Source organism: Dama dama, chromosome 5 (assembly GCF_033118175.1).
Source record: "Dama dama isolate Ldn47 chromosome 5, ASM3311817v1, whole genome shotgun sequence".
Classification (NCBI taxonomy): Eukaryota; Metazoa; Chordata; class Mammalia; order Artiodactyla; family Cervidae; genus Dama; species Dama dama.
The window spans coordinates 104,505,462-104,518,833 of NC_083685.1; the positions used below are offsets into that span (position 1 = coordinate 104,505,462).

Sequence of the window (13,372 nt, forward strand, 5' to 3'; positions counted from 1 at the left end):
GCAATAGAAGTGTCCTCTGTCTCAGTGAATTTTGCTTTACCTCTAAATCTGCCCTGAAAGAGTCTCTTCTTCTAAAATAAACTACTCTTATCTCAGAAAAAAAAGAAAGAAAGAAGCCTCCTGGCCGGAGGTGCTCATGCTGGGTCATGCTGACATTGATGTTGGTGTTAGCGATGGTGTCCGTGGTGTGTCCCACCCAGCCCGCCGATGCCGAGGGAGGTCCAGCTAGCCGCTTCTCGAACCCACGTACCCACACAGCCACCCAGCTGTCGCCAACACAGCCAAATTTCCATGCTGGGGCTGAAGTCCATGTAAATATTGATCAGAGAAGGAAGCCCGGGTTTTGCTATGTTTGGTTAATAGTTGAGCCACTCGCTCCTTGGCTGTTTTCCCAGTGGCTTCATACCGGTGGGCCTTGTTTCATTTAAAGTTTTAAAGAGATCCTACAATGCTGTGTCATTCAAACACCGTAAGTGCAGGAGGAAGACCTGCACATTTAGGTGAATCCCCAAGGACCTCTCTCAGTAAGAAGTCTCCCTGTCTGTTTAGTGTATTGACTATGTAAAACTTAAAAACGAGCACTTGGGTTGCTTAAGCAAAGACCACGTCGTTGGGATGCCTGGCCTTGCCAGGCCTGGGGCTCTTGGGCCATGCAGCCACCACGTGGCCTACTGAGGGTGTGACTAGCTTTCTTGTAGAGGTGCTGGGGGTCTTTCCTGCTGCCTCCAGGTGGGCATGGGTGGGGTGTCTCCAGCACTGGCCCCGTCGTGGGTCCAGGAAGGGTGGGTCAGACAGGGTGGGCTACCAGTGGGGCCTCACAGCCGAGCCGTCCTCTGAGGAATTTGCCAGTTGAGAGCCTCCAGACCACCCCACCCCAGACCCTGCAGTAGGAGGTGGAGGGCAGCTCACTGCCCCCTGGGGTGGGGTAGCGTGATGACAGCCCCAGCCCCTCCCTCCCTCAGGTTGGTTCATCACATCCCCTCCTCTGCAAGTCATGTGTGTCTGAGACATCACTACATAACTCAGGGTCTATGGATTTTCTAGTACATTTTCCTCTAGAAGTTTTGTAGTTTCGGTTTCATATTCAGACTTTTAAGCTGCTTGTGTTCATTTTTGTATGTGGTCTGAGTTACGGGTTCTGCGTGTGACACCCAGCACCGTTACCCTCTGTCCTCTGAACGAATCGCCCTCTCACTTGGTCACACATCAGTCAACCCAACACACGTGGTCCTACTTCAGGACTTCCTGTTCTGTTCAGATGGTCCATGTGTCTGCCTTTGCACCAGCACCAGTCCTGATCCCGGTCCCTTTATAACATGCCTCAAAATCTGCCGAGTTGGCCCCCCTCTGTTCTTTTTCATTTGTTTTGGCTATTCTGAGTGCTTTGCATTTCTGTGAGAATTTTAGAACCAGCCTGTCAATTTGCAGCAAAAAGCCTGTTAGGATTTTGATTGGAGTCAAGTTGAATCTATAGACCAATCAAGGAGAATAGACTTCTTACTAATGTTAAGCTTCCAGACCCACTGACACTCTGTTTATTATTTTTTTAAGATTTTTTTTTAAATGTGGACCATTTGTAAAGTCTATTGAATTTGTTGCAGTCTTGCTTCTGTTTTATGTTTTAATTTTTTGGTCTCGAGGCTTGTGTGATCTTAGCTCCCTGACTGGGGATCAAACCCACATCCCTTGCGTTGAAAGAAGTCTTAACCGCTGGGCCACCAGGGAAGTCCCTCTCCATTTATTGCGGTCTTTTCTCAAATTCTTAGAGAAGCTTCAGTTTTCGGGGTGCGCATCCTGCACTGTCTGTCGATTTCATCAGTTTGTGTAGGTGACTGCGTGTCGTGCGTGTTTCAGTGGACATGAGGTCTTCTTCCTGGTCTATGGGAGCATCTGGGGTGATGGCAGCAGCAGGGTTTTCACAGGTGCCTTGCGTTAAGACAAGGGTGTTCCCTATTATACCTCCCGCGCTGACTTTCTGTCAGGAAGGCATGTTGGATTTTTGTCAAATGTTCTTTTGTGTCTCTTAAGGCGATCATAGTGTTTTCTTCTTATGTAGTTTGTTTACATGGTGAATTACATTGATTGGTTTTCAAATGTTAAACCAACTTTTCACTCCTGGTATAAACCTCACTTGATTGTGCTGATGTATTATCTTTTTAGTATATTGTTGATTCCATTGGCCGATTTGTTAATATTTTGTCTAGAATTTTTGCATTTTGCTCAGAAAGGGTCTTTTTCTCTAGTTTTCTTGTGATGTTTTGGTATCAGGTAATGCTGGCTTCACGGAGTGAGTTGGGGAGTGTTCCTTCCTTTTCAATTTTTGGGAACAGTTCGTACATAATTGGGATTATTTCTTCCTTAAATGTTTGCTGGATTCACCAGTGAAGCCCTCTGGACCTGGAACTTTCTTTTGTGAAGATTTTTGACTCTATGTCAAAATATGTGGATGGACGTAGTGTATGCTGGTCGAACTCTCTGCTGCTTTTCCTGCACAAGTTTTGGTCAAATTCACTGGTGTAGTTTTTCGCATATCCTTTTTTGCCCTCTTAATGTCTGTAGACTCTAGTCTTCATGTTGAGAATCTGTCTTTTTTTTTCCTTGCTCAGTCTGAGTAGAGGTTTTCAAGAACCACCTCTTGGTTTCATTGATTTTTCTCTAGTGTTTTTCTATTTTCTATCATCGATTTCCACTCCACACTTTCTCCTACTTACATGGGTTTCATTTTCTCTCCTTTCTCTAGTTTCTTGTGGGAGCTGAGACCAGTGAATGAGACCTTCCTTCTCTCTCCTGTGGGTGTTCAGTGCCATAAACCCTCCCAAGCTGCAGCATCCCACAGATGTTGGTATGTTGTGCTTTCATTTTCACTCAATTCAAAATCCTTCTTGTTTCCTTTTCCATTTTTTCTTTCCCCCAGGAGTTGGTTTTTTGGGAAATGTGTTACTTAGTTTCTAGATGTTTGGGGATTGTTTTCAGAGAGCTTTTTCTGTTATTAATTTCCGATTAACTCCACTGTGGTCAGAAAACACACGTTGTATGATGTGTAACTCTCACCGTGACTTGTTTTACTTCCCGGAATGTGGTCTGTCTTGGTAAATGTCCTGTGTGCACTTGAAACTAATTTCTTCCCTGTTGTTGTTGAGTGAGGTCTTTTACAAACATCAGTATACCGAGTTGGTTGATAGTATTCAAATCTTTATCCTTACCTGTTCTAACAGTACCGAGAGAGGAGTATTAAAGTAACTATTTCTGTTTTGCAGATTTATCAGTTTTACTTCATGGACTGTAAGCTCTGGCATCAAGTGCTTGAATGTTTAGGAGGTTATGTCTTCTTGGTTAATTGTGAAACAATCTTCTCTATCTTGGTAATAATGTTTGCTCTGAAATCTACTTTGTCTAAAATTTATACAACCACTCAGCCTCCTTTCCACCAGTGTTAGTAGAGTGACTGTTGTGCCAGCCTGTTGTGGTTAGCTGGTTTGTATCTTTATAAGTAAAGTGTATTTCGTGTAGCCAGCATGCAAGTGGATCATTTTTTATCCAGTCTGACAATCTCTGCCTTTTAATTGAGATGTTTGGTCATAAGCATTTAATGTTATTATTGGTGGGGTGAGGCTTAAATCAGCATCCTTCACCCTTCATGTCCAGTGTTTGGAAAGCCCTTGCATATTTGTCTGTTTTGTGTGTGTGTGTGTGTGTGTGTTTCAGGTGAGTGGGTAAATGCCATCCTTCTTGGCTAGGAGTAGAAAGAACAGCAGTAATAAATGTCATTCAGTACTCAATCCGTGTTCAGTTCTTCTCGATTGTGTCAAAACTATCTTGTTCCAGTTGGTGTGTATGCATCAGGACCCAAATGAGGTTTGCACGTTGCACTCGGTGGGCATTGCACTTGGTAGACGTGACTCCTGAGCCCCTCACTTTATTCCATGTCATCTACTCTGGGAGGAGAGTGAGTCACTTGTCTAGTAGGGTGTCTGGGTTTGGGTGATTACATCTTTGTGATGATGTGCCCCACTCTGTCCAAGGGTCCCATTCAGAGGTGGGGGGGCAGAGCTCTGAGAAGCAGAGCGAGGAACATGCCTGCTTCACCGCACCTGGTGGTGCCCGAGTGTGGGGGACAAGTGGTGGCCTGGGTCTGTGCTCCTCCTACTGGCCTGCAGGAGGGGTGAGGACGTGATTCCGTGGCTGATTTTGAAAGCATTACCTCATCAGCAGAGAGGAAAAAAAAATCAATGGCCTTTAAATCTGCGTCTTGACATCCCACACCAGAAACAAGGTTTTGTGCCAAAGATAGCGTTTTTGAAGAACAGCTGAGCCCTTCAGACAGAAAGGGTGCTAGGCTAGGATAGGAGCTGAGAAGTCACTCAGATTCTCCCCTTATGGCTGGATGGCCCTTCTGGTCACTTCTGAGGAGCCCTGGCTTCCCCACATATAAATGGATCTCACCCCACCCAGCCCAGGCTGGTTTTGAGTGTTAAGTGAGCTCAGGTGGAAACATTTAAAATTGTTAGGTGCTGAGTTGATGTTGATGTGATTTTTACTGTTGGAATCTTGACATCCCTGGGTTCTTGGAACAGTGTGGACGTCCTATCCATCCTTGTGATTTGAGCCTGGGGTCCATGTGTGAACACAGGCTGCTTCCTCTGGCCGAGGACACTTTACCCTACAAGGACCTCTCTTCACCCCTCGGTGGACCCCGCCTTGATCCAGCTACTCTGGAAGGGGATGGTCTCCCAGGCCCCCAGAAGGAACCATGTGCAGGTTCCTGTCCTGAAAACTGACCATCCAGATGCCCTCCCGACTGAGAGTGAGTCGGCCAGCTGGTTTTCATGCCAGAGCAACAGGCAAGGTGACTGGGGATAGCAGAGGCAGAAGAGGCCCTGGGGAGCCCCCTCTCACTTTGCTCCACCATTAGCTGCTGAAGGTTGAGAGTCTGGGCCTGATGAATTTTGAAAAATAAAAGAAGGTTTCTGTGGCTAAAAAGTGAAAGCTCTGGGCGTGTAGGGCCAAGGGTCTGGGAGAGGGTGGCGCTGGGCTCATCCCAGGCTCCCTCCCCTCCATGGTCCTGACCCCATGTCCATGGAGTGTGTGATTGTGAAGGTGTTCTGGACCCTGGGTGGGGAAGCCGAGCTGCTCAAGGCTGAGGGGCTCAGCTACCCCCTGGTCTCCTGGCCTCCTCCTGCTTCAGTGTTCAGCTGCTTCCAGAAGGACTTTGTGTTCTGTTTGCACAGGTCTTCCCCCACCGCGGAGGTGGGCCGAGACCCCTCCCCATACCCTGCCCCTGCATGACCCCCCCGTGACCCCTCCCCCACCGGCAAGGGCCCCTTGGGTCTCAGCTGCTCTCTCTGCACGTAGGTCGCGAGATGGGAACACAAGACCCGAAAGCTGAGCAAGGCCTTTGGGTCCCCCCGCCTGGCCTGCTACACCCTGGGTGGGGCCATCCTGCTCCTGAACATCCTGCGCTCCCACTGGTAAGGACCCCTCCCCTCCCCCGCTACCCCCCACCTCACCCCAAGCCCCTGGGGGAGCCCCCTCCTCCACCCCATCCCCACCAGGGAAGAGGTGGGAGGCGCCGGGGGCGAGGGGCAGGGCGGGGAGACTAGGCCTGGGCTGCTCTGAGCCTACCTCCCCCACTGGCTCTGTTGGCTCAGAGAAACCCCCACTTGGGTTCCACCTGGAGAGGTGGCCCCACACAGCGAGCAGTGACCTGGGGCGGGGGGAGGGCAGCCAGGCCAGCTCGGTGGAACCCCTCCACAATGGGGTTAGTGCTGCACACCCCCTTCCTCCCCCAGTTACTCTGAAAACTCAGCTTGCGGGTGGGGGGGGTGTGTGGAGGGAGTGGGTAGACCCAAACAGCCCCACCTGGTGGGCCGCCCAGTGCAGGTGCTACCCTTCCACTCGATTGGCTGCTTTCCTGCATTCTTCCCTAAGGAGCCTTTGCAGGCACTCTGGCCCTTCTGAACAAGTGAGCAAGTGAATGAATGAATGAGTGAGCACAGAGCAACCCCATGGCTCCTTCTCCCTGGCTGTCACCGAGGGGGCATTTAAAGCTCCTGAAACATCAGTGTCTCAGGAGACGGGACATGCTGCCTGTTTCCCTTCAACAATGTGCTGTTTCTAGTTCTTGTGTATTCTTGGCCTCCTGAGTCCACCATGTAGGGAGAAAAAACCCAGGACCCCAGGCCCAGCCCCGCCACTGTTCCTATGGGGTGGAGCCTGCAGGTGGGCTGGAGAGCCTGTCTGTCTGGAGGGCTGACGGGGTCCTGCATGTGGCCCCGACTCGAACCCCCGTTGGCCAGCAGAGGAGGCGGGTCTATAGACAAGCTGCTGTCCCTCCCATCCTACCGCAAGGCTGGCGCTGGCAGGACATGTCGCATCCTGGGCCCTTGAGAGGCCTGGCGGGGGAGTGACCCCAGGACCAGCCCCTCTCCCAGTGTCACCGTCAGCCTAGCCGATGTCTACCTTTTGGCTACGGCTTTCCTCCCGGATGAACTAACCACCCAGGGAGTTTGGGGGCAGAGAAAGGACCCCTCCACCCCAAGCAGGCCTGTTTTCCCTTCTCTCCTCTGTGGTCCTCCTCCTGTTTGCCCCCCGCTGACAGGTCTGGGTGGGGTTCAGGGGCAGGGCTTGTGGGAGTCCTGCTCTCCGGCTCCCCAGCACTCTTCACCTGTTGCTTTATGTGGTTCTTGCAGGTGGGTTTTCTGTGCCTTTGTGCGGGTGTGGGTGGTAAAAGACACGTTACTAAAATTGACCATTTCAGCCACCCTGAGGTATAGTTTTGTGACCTTTAGGACCTCTCCCTGGGAGTGATATCTGTCGGTCAGCTCACAGGGCTGTGTCCAGCCCACCTGCTCTATAGACAGGAAAGGTGGAGGGGTGGGAGGGGGCTGGCCCGAGCTGCCAGCTCTCAGAACTGCGGGTTTATCAGAGCCCAGGAAGGGTGCAGGGGTGGGGCATGGGCGCGGCCACCTGGCATCACACGGGGTGTGTGGCTCTGAGCCAATCCCAGCAGCTCAGCCTGGAGCTGCGGGGTGACCCTGAGCCCAGCAGCAGGAGAGGCGGGTGGAGAGCAGGGGGCGTGGGCAGTGTGACCGGGGGCCAGGTGTGCCCTGACACATGTGCCGCCGTTTGACAGGTCACCGTGCAGGCCTCTGCCCATGGTGTCCTGTTTGCTGTTCAAACAGATGCTTCTCCCGCCTCCCTGTTCCCCTTCCTTCACTTTGAAGGGAGGGGAAGGGGGCTGCTTTTCCTGGTCGATGAACACAGACTATGACCCCTTCTGCCTGGCATGGGCAGGTGCCAGGGCTTTAGCTCAACCTAAGGAGAGTTTGACGACATCCGGCTAATGGAGTGGATAAATGGAGATGGAACTTGCTCTGCTAGAAAGAGCCTGGCAGGGTAGTCCAGCAGTTAGGACTCCTGCTTCCACGGCTGAGGGCGCGAGTTCAATCCCTGGTCAGGGAACTAAGATCCCACAAGCTGTGGAGTGTGGCCAAAAGAAGGAAAGAGAGGGAGGAAGGGAGGACGGAGGGTGGGTAGGCATCCTCACGACGGAGGGAGAGTTGGGTGGAGGCGAGAGTTCGGAGTCTCCTTCCTTCTGCAGTGCCAGTCACCCTCGGACTAAACACCTTGCTGTCCTGCAGAGTCTAAAATATTGTCATTCATGATCTATTTCTAAAAACCACTATGTGTTACAGACAAGTCAGGATTTCTAGCTTCTCTGGAAACAGGCACCAGCCCCCCATTCCAGTCACTTCTTCCATGGCGGCCCCTCAGCAGGCCACGTGACTCATCCTCGGCACCCGCCTAAGACCCCTGGACAGGCTACTCTGGGGGCCTGGGGGCAGGGTGGGTGGCCCCTCTGCACGGCGGTGACCTCCCCATCCTGCCCGCAGCTTCACGCAGGCCATGCTGAGCCAGCCCCGGATGCAGAGCCTGGACAACCCCGCGGCCTACCACGTGGGCCTGGTGCTCCTGGGAGTGGGCGGCGTGTTCGTCTTTTCCAGTTTCCTGGCGCTGGGCTTCACCGGGACCTTCCTAGGTAAGACCCTGAGTGTGGGGGGCCGGGGCCCTGCTCCCCACAACTCCAGGCCTCAGCCTGCCCTGCTCAGCATGGGGGACCAGGCCCTCAAGCCCCAGCCAGCTGCTTGGCCTCCAGGATGGGCCGAGCTTCTGTTGCTGTGTTCAGGTCCGATTGGGGCTGGTGCAAGCCTGGCGCTGGTGACAGTTGGGGGCACTGACCCCTCTGCTTGCCCGTGGCCCTGGAACTTTGGGGCTGAGAGTCCAGTGCTGGCAGAGCGGGATGTCCTAGACATCCAACTCCCAGTTGGGACTCCGGGGGGCGGGAGCAGGGCGGCTGATGTGCCGGGGGCAGTGGGGCCAGAGCAAAAGGCCAGCCAGGGATCACATCACTCGAGTCCCTGAGGGCCATGCAGGGGACTGGGGCGTCCTCCCAGGAGGAGAGTCCCGCAGGGGAGGTCCTCTGGAGGCCAAGGAGCAGCTGGGGATCATGGTGTGGGCCTCATGGGGTGGGGTGAGGGAGGGAGCCAGGGGAGGGAGGGGTGGTGCTGTCCAGCCAACCTCAGGAGACCAGGGGTGAGCAGCCCCACAGCAGGGGCAGGGTGAGGGGCAGCCAGAGTCTGGAGGAGGGAGGGGGAAGGGCCTGGAACACCAGCCACCTCGGGGCCCCCAGGAGAAATGGCCTGGAACGTGGGGCCCTCAGGCTCAGAGATGTAGGTCAGAGTGGCTGAGTCCCCGCCCCGCCCCACCTGTGAGCCACCCTGAAGCAGACTTCTTTGTCACTGGGAAGAAAGGCTCCCCGGCTGCGAGCCCTCTGTCCCTAGACAGCAGTGATGGTGATGCAGCTGCTACTCCTCCAGGCCCACATGTGCCTGAAGCGCAAGGGACACTGGGACCAGCGGGCCCTGGTGAGCAGCGCTGCTCCCTGCGGGCCATGCCCGGGCCAGGCCAGGCCGGACTGCGCTGGACACCGGGTCTGTGTCCCCTGCCTCTCGGACCGCCACACCCTCCCCTGGGAAAAGCTCTGGGCTGGCTGCGGAGGGAGAGCTGATCTCCAGGCTGGCAGCCCAGGTCGGGGTGGCGCAGCCGAGGGAGGAGGGGGAGGTGGAGCAGAGATAGTGAGTAGGGGTAGGCCTGCTTTAGACAGTGGGGGGCAGGTGAAGGGAAGGTCTACAGGAAGCGCCACGAGCCGAGGAGATGGCAAAGGAGGAGAGGTGTCCGGAGAGCGGGGAGAGTCCCCAAGCAGAGGGGACAACACATGCAAAGGCACAGAGACAAAAGCAGGTGGGGGTACAGCCCCTGGGGACCCCCCCAGTGGCCTGCACACCTCCCTCTGGACGGGGCAGCCAGGCTGTGACCCTCCTTCCTGCCCGCCCTGTTTGCAGGTGACTACTTCGGGATCCTCAAGGAGGCCAGAGTGACCATGTTCCCGTTCAGCGTCCTGGACAACCCCATGTACTGGGGCAGCACAGCCATCTACCTGGGCTGGGCCATCGTGTGAGTCAGCCCTTGTGCCCCATGGAGCCCAGGGCACTGGTCAGGGCTCCTTTCCTGGGGAGCCCCTCACCGGTGGGAGCAGAGAACATCCTAGAACGAGGCTGGCAGACTTCCTCTTAAAAGAGCGGGAGGCTCCTGGGCAGCAGGTGACGGAGTGGCCGTGGTTGCGAAATTTGAATTTCACGTCATTTTCACAAGTCACAAAATATTCTTTTGATTTTCTTAAACAATTACAAATATAAAAGCTGTTCTTTGCCTGGGCACCACAGGCTGCCAACCTAGTGCTGGAACTGGGCAGGGAGGCACCCTGCCCGCAGCCAGCCTGCAGGATCTGCGTTCCACACACTAGGGCCCCCCTGGCCAGCAACCCGCAGTCCAGGTGCCTGGCACACACACCCACCAGTGCAGCTCCCATCTGTCCATTTTCTGGATTAGGACTTCTTCCATAGAAAGGTTTTCTTGGTAGAAAGAATTCTGCTTTTACCGAATGCTAGAAAACAACTTGCCAGGAAGGTCACAGGTGCCCCCAGAGTCCAGAAGGACGACAGGGCCTAAAGGAACAAACCTCAATGGTGGACCGTCTGGAGCAGATGTTCCCCCACCAGCCCCACCTTCGGGGGGTTGGGTACATGGGATCCAACCTCTGGGCTTTGAGTGACAAGGAGCTGGAGGGGCACGTGTGGGCCTGCTGGGACCCCCTGCCTGCGCCCCACTTCAGGCAACCCCCCATCCACCTGCCTTCAGCCTGGCCCCTCTCTCCTGGACTGGGACAGTGGGATCCAGGGAGGCAGGCTTTCCCCACAGGCTTACCCACTCCCCATAGTGTCTCCGAACTGAGACTGGCAGGGGGAGCCCCACACAGGTCCTCCTGCAAACTTCCCTGCCAGCACACCCACCGTTCCCTCTCACTTCCACTCCCAGTCAATCTTTCCAAACCCAACTTGAGGTGTCCCTTCCTCCAGGAAGTCCTCCCTGACCTCCCGCAACACACACACACACACACACACTCTCTCTCTCCCTCTCCCCCTCTCTCTCTCCCTTTCCCCCTCCCCCTCCCTCTCTCTCTCTCTCTCTCTCTCTGTGCTTAGATGGGGCCTCTCAGGGCAAAATCACAGAGTGGGTCTTCTCTGTCTCCAGTAGTGAGAGGTTGCCCCCTCTACAGGGCTGTTAGGCCAAGGTTCTCAAGAACATATGAGGAACCCTAGGGGCCCAGACTCCCACAGACCCCTCAGGAGGGCACCAGCCATGTGGTGATGAGGAGGGGCATCAGATGTGCAGGGGAGGGAGCCCTTCATCTGAGAGCTCATTAGGCATACTCCATTACCTGGGGTTGCCAGACGCTGACCCAGCAGTCTGCTCCCAGGCCTTCCCAGCCCATCTGTCCCCAGCCTGGGGCCCCACAGACAGGGCTTCCTGTTGGCCCAAGCAACCAGGTGTGTGGGAGCCCCAGAAGGTCTGAGGTGCTGGGATTCCCAGGGCACCAGCCCATCAGCCTGAGTGAGATGCCCCTTCCCCACGGTGCACAGCTGTGTCCCTGGGAACCGCCCCCCCACCCCACCCCAGGCTCTGGCCTCTGGCAGGTGGGTCCCTGTGGGCCTCAGTTTCCTCATCTGCAGTGTGGGACAATCACCTGCACACGGTTGTTCAGTGACAGTGCTTTCAAGGTGGGAAAGTTCACATAGAACAGAAAAGGGCATTTGGCTCCCGTTCAGCATCTGTGCCTGGCTGACAAGGGGCTGGCTTCCCAGGCCGGGGGCTGGCCGCCTTAGGGATACTGTGGCCACGGAGCCCTGGCCCTGAGGTCCCCCAGTGGGTGGGGGTAGGGGCGGGGGGAGGCTCTGCCCACTCCAGGAAGCAGCACCAGGACCGTGAGCAGGGCCTCAGGAGGGCAGATCTCGTTTCAGCCCCTAAGCATCTGTGCCCTTGGCATGTCCACGTGGCAGTGCTGAGGACCAGGTGGCCCCGCTCACCCTCAAGGTCGATTTGAATGGAGTCCACAGAATAGAAGGTGGGGGTGTCATAGGGGACACTTGGCCTTCACTGTCCCTGAAGCCCCCAGAGAGACAGTGTGAGGTTCTGGGGAGTGGGGGTGGGAAGGCAGAGGGTCCCCGGGGGGGTGCCCATCTGCCTCGAGCCCCCCAGCCTGGGCCTCAGGCTCCCCTCCAGCTCCTGGGCTCCACGAGCCAGCTCCCTTCATCTCCTCCTCAACTGTCTGAATGTGAGGGCCCAGCCCCGGCAGCAGTCACTAGCAGAGAGCCTGTGAAGGGGCTCACTGGACACTCCACCTGGCTTTGGGTGCCCTGGCCCGATTTCTAGAAAACAGCCTGAGAACATGGCTTCTGGTGGGCAGAGGCCCCACGACCTCCTGTGCGGAAAAGAACACGCTGACCGCTCGGGTGATTTGGGGAGGCCAGTCATTTGTTTCTCCTTGCGTCAGCCCGGGCCTGGATGGGCAGTGGTGAGGTGGACCCTCGTCCGAGAGAAGGCTGGCCCTGGGCCTGCCCCTGACCCAGCGTTTCCCCACAGGCACGCCAGCCCCACCGGCCTGCTGCTGACCGCGGTGGTGGCACTCATCTACATGGTCGCCATCCTGTATGAGGAGTGAGTAGGCGCTGTCATGGGCTGGGGACGCCGTGTGCCCATGGGACCCACACTGGGCCTTCCTCTCCCTCCAGGGCCTCCCTGTGACCCTGGCAGCTGGCCATGGCCAGGTCACTGTCAGAGCGGCAGATGGGCAGCTGAGCGGGTACAGGACAGGCCCGGAAGCCAGGCTGGCAGTGCTGGCCCTTTCTGGTCACACACGGACCCCCCACCCTGTCCACCCTGGGTGGGAAGCATGGGTGGCAGTGTCAAGCTCAACACCAGCTGACCAAGCCTCTCTCACCCCTGCAGGCCCTTCACCGCTGAAATCTATCAGCAGAAAGCCTCCCAGGCCTGTAAGAGAAGCTGACGGCTGCCGCCACTCCGTGAGAGTTCCCACCTCAGGCCTGCCCCAAGCACAGGCCCCTTGAGGGGGAGAGCGGTGCTTGGCGAGGACTGTCCAGTGCCTTGAAAACACAGCTTGAGGGCTCTGGACAGGCGCCTTGTGGCCCCAGAGCCCCCTGCCCTGCTGCCCACCTTGTCCTGACTAATAAAAGGCGCCTGACCCATCCCTCTCTGGTCTCCATCTGTCCAGGTCAGGGAGGGGCAAGCCGGGGTCTGGGAAAGGGTCCATGAGCTGGGAGGGGTGCCATCATCCACGCTGGACAGTGGGGGGACTGTCCAGGCCTTTGGGCCTCCTGTGCCCCCCACCTCACCCCACTGCTGCCCTTCCCGGGGACAGCCCAGCCTTAGCTTCCTGGGAGGGAAGCACTGAGTCCCTCCCCCGGCATCTCTGGTTACTCTGACATTTCTCTCCTAATGACCCATGGTCCTCACGTGGCCACAAGGAGCAGCCATGGGGCCACCGGGCCTGTGGGCAGGCCTGACTGCAGAGCTGTGGGCACAGGGTGGGGCCCTTGTCCAGGCCCAGCCTCACCTGCACAGCCCCTGGCCCTCCAAGGGCACAGAACCTACTTTACTCCCTTTGGGATGGGAGACACGGGGTTCCACCTGTGTACCTGGCCCCCTAGCCTCAGCATCCTCACCTGTGAAGTAGCCCCGTAGCCATGCTCACCCTGGGCCCCTGGGTGCTGTGGGCAGTGCCAGCTGGCCCTGCCGTGGAACTCCTCAAGGCTGCCCTCTGGTGTCTGGGATTCAGAGGTCTCAGGGTTCGAGGAGCTGAAGGAGGCATGGAGGCAGGTCTTACCAGTGCCTCTGCTTGCATACCTTCAAGGACAGGAAGCTCACCCCCTGTGGGCACCTGTGACATCCTGGCCCC

At 56.3% G+C, this 13,372-nt stretch overlaps 1 protein-coding gene across 4 annotated transcripts in view; it reads left to right on the plus strand.

Moving 5' to 3' along the window:
- The window catches only part of PEMT (phosphatidylethanolamine N-methyltransferase), a 34,822-nt gene extending 22,165 nt beyond the window's left edge, over positions 1-12,657 (plus strand). For all 4 annotated transcript variants that reach the window (XM_061141098.1, XM_061141097.1, XM_061141095.1 and 1 more), the window contains exons 3-7: positions 5,353-5,468; positions 7,893-8,038; positions 9,402-9,513; positions 12,040-12,114; positions 12,406-12,657. In XM_061141098.1, the coding sequence (XP_060997081.1) occupies positions 5,353-5,468; positions 7,893-8,038; positions 9,402-9,513; positions 12,040-12,114; positions 12,406-12,463 (507 nt within the window). In that variant the 3' untranslated portion in view covers positions 12,464-12,657. The remainder of the gene's footprint in view (positions 1-5,352; positions 5,469-7,892; positions 8,039-9,401; positions 9,514-12,039; positions 12,115-12,405) is intronic.
- Positions 12,658-13,372: the final 715 nt, after the last annotated feature.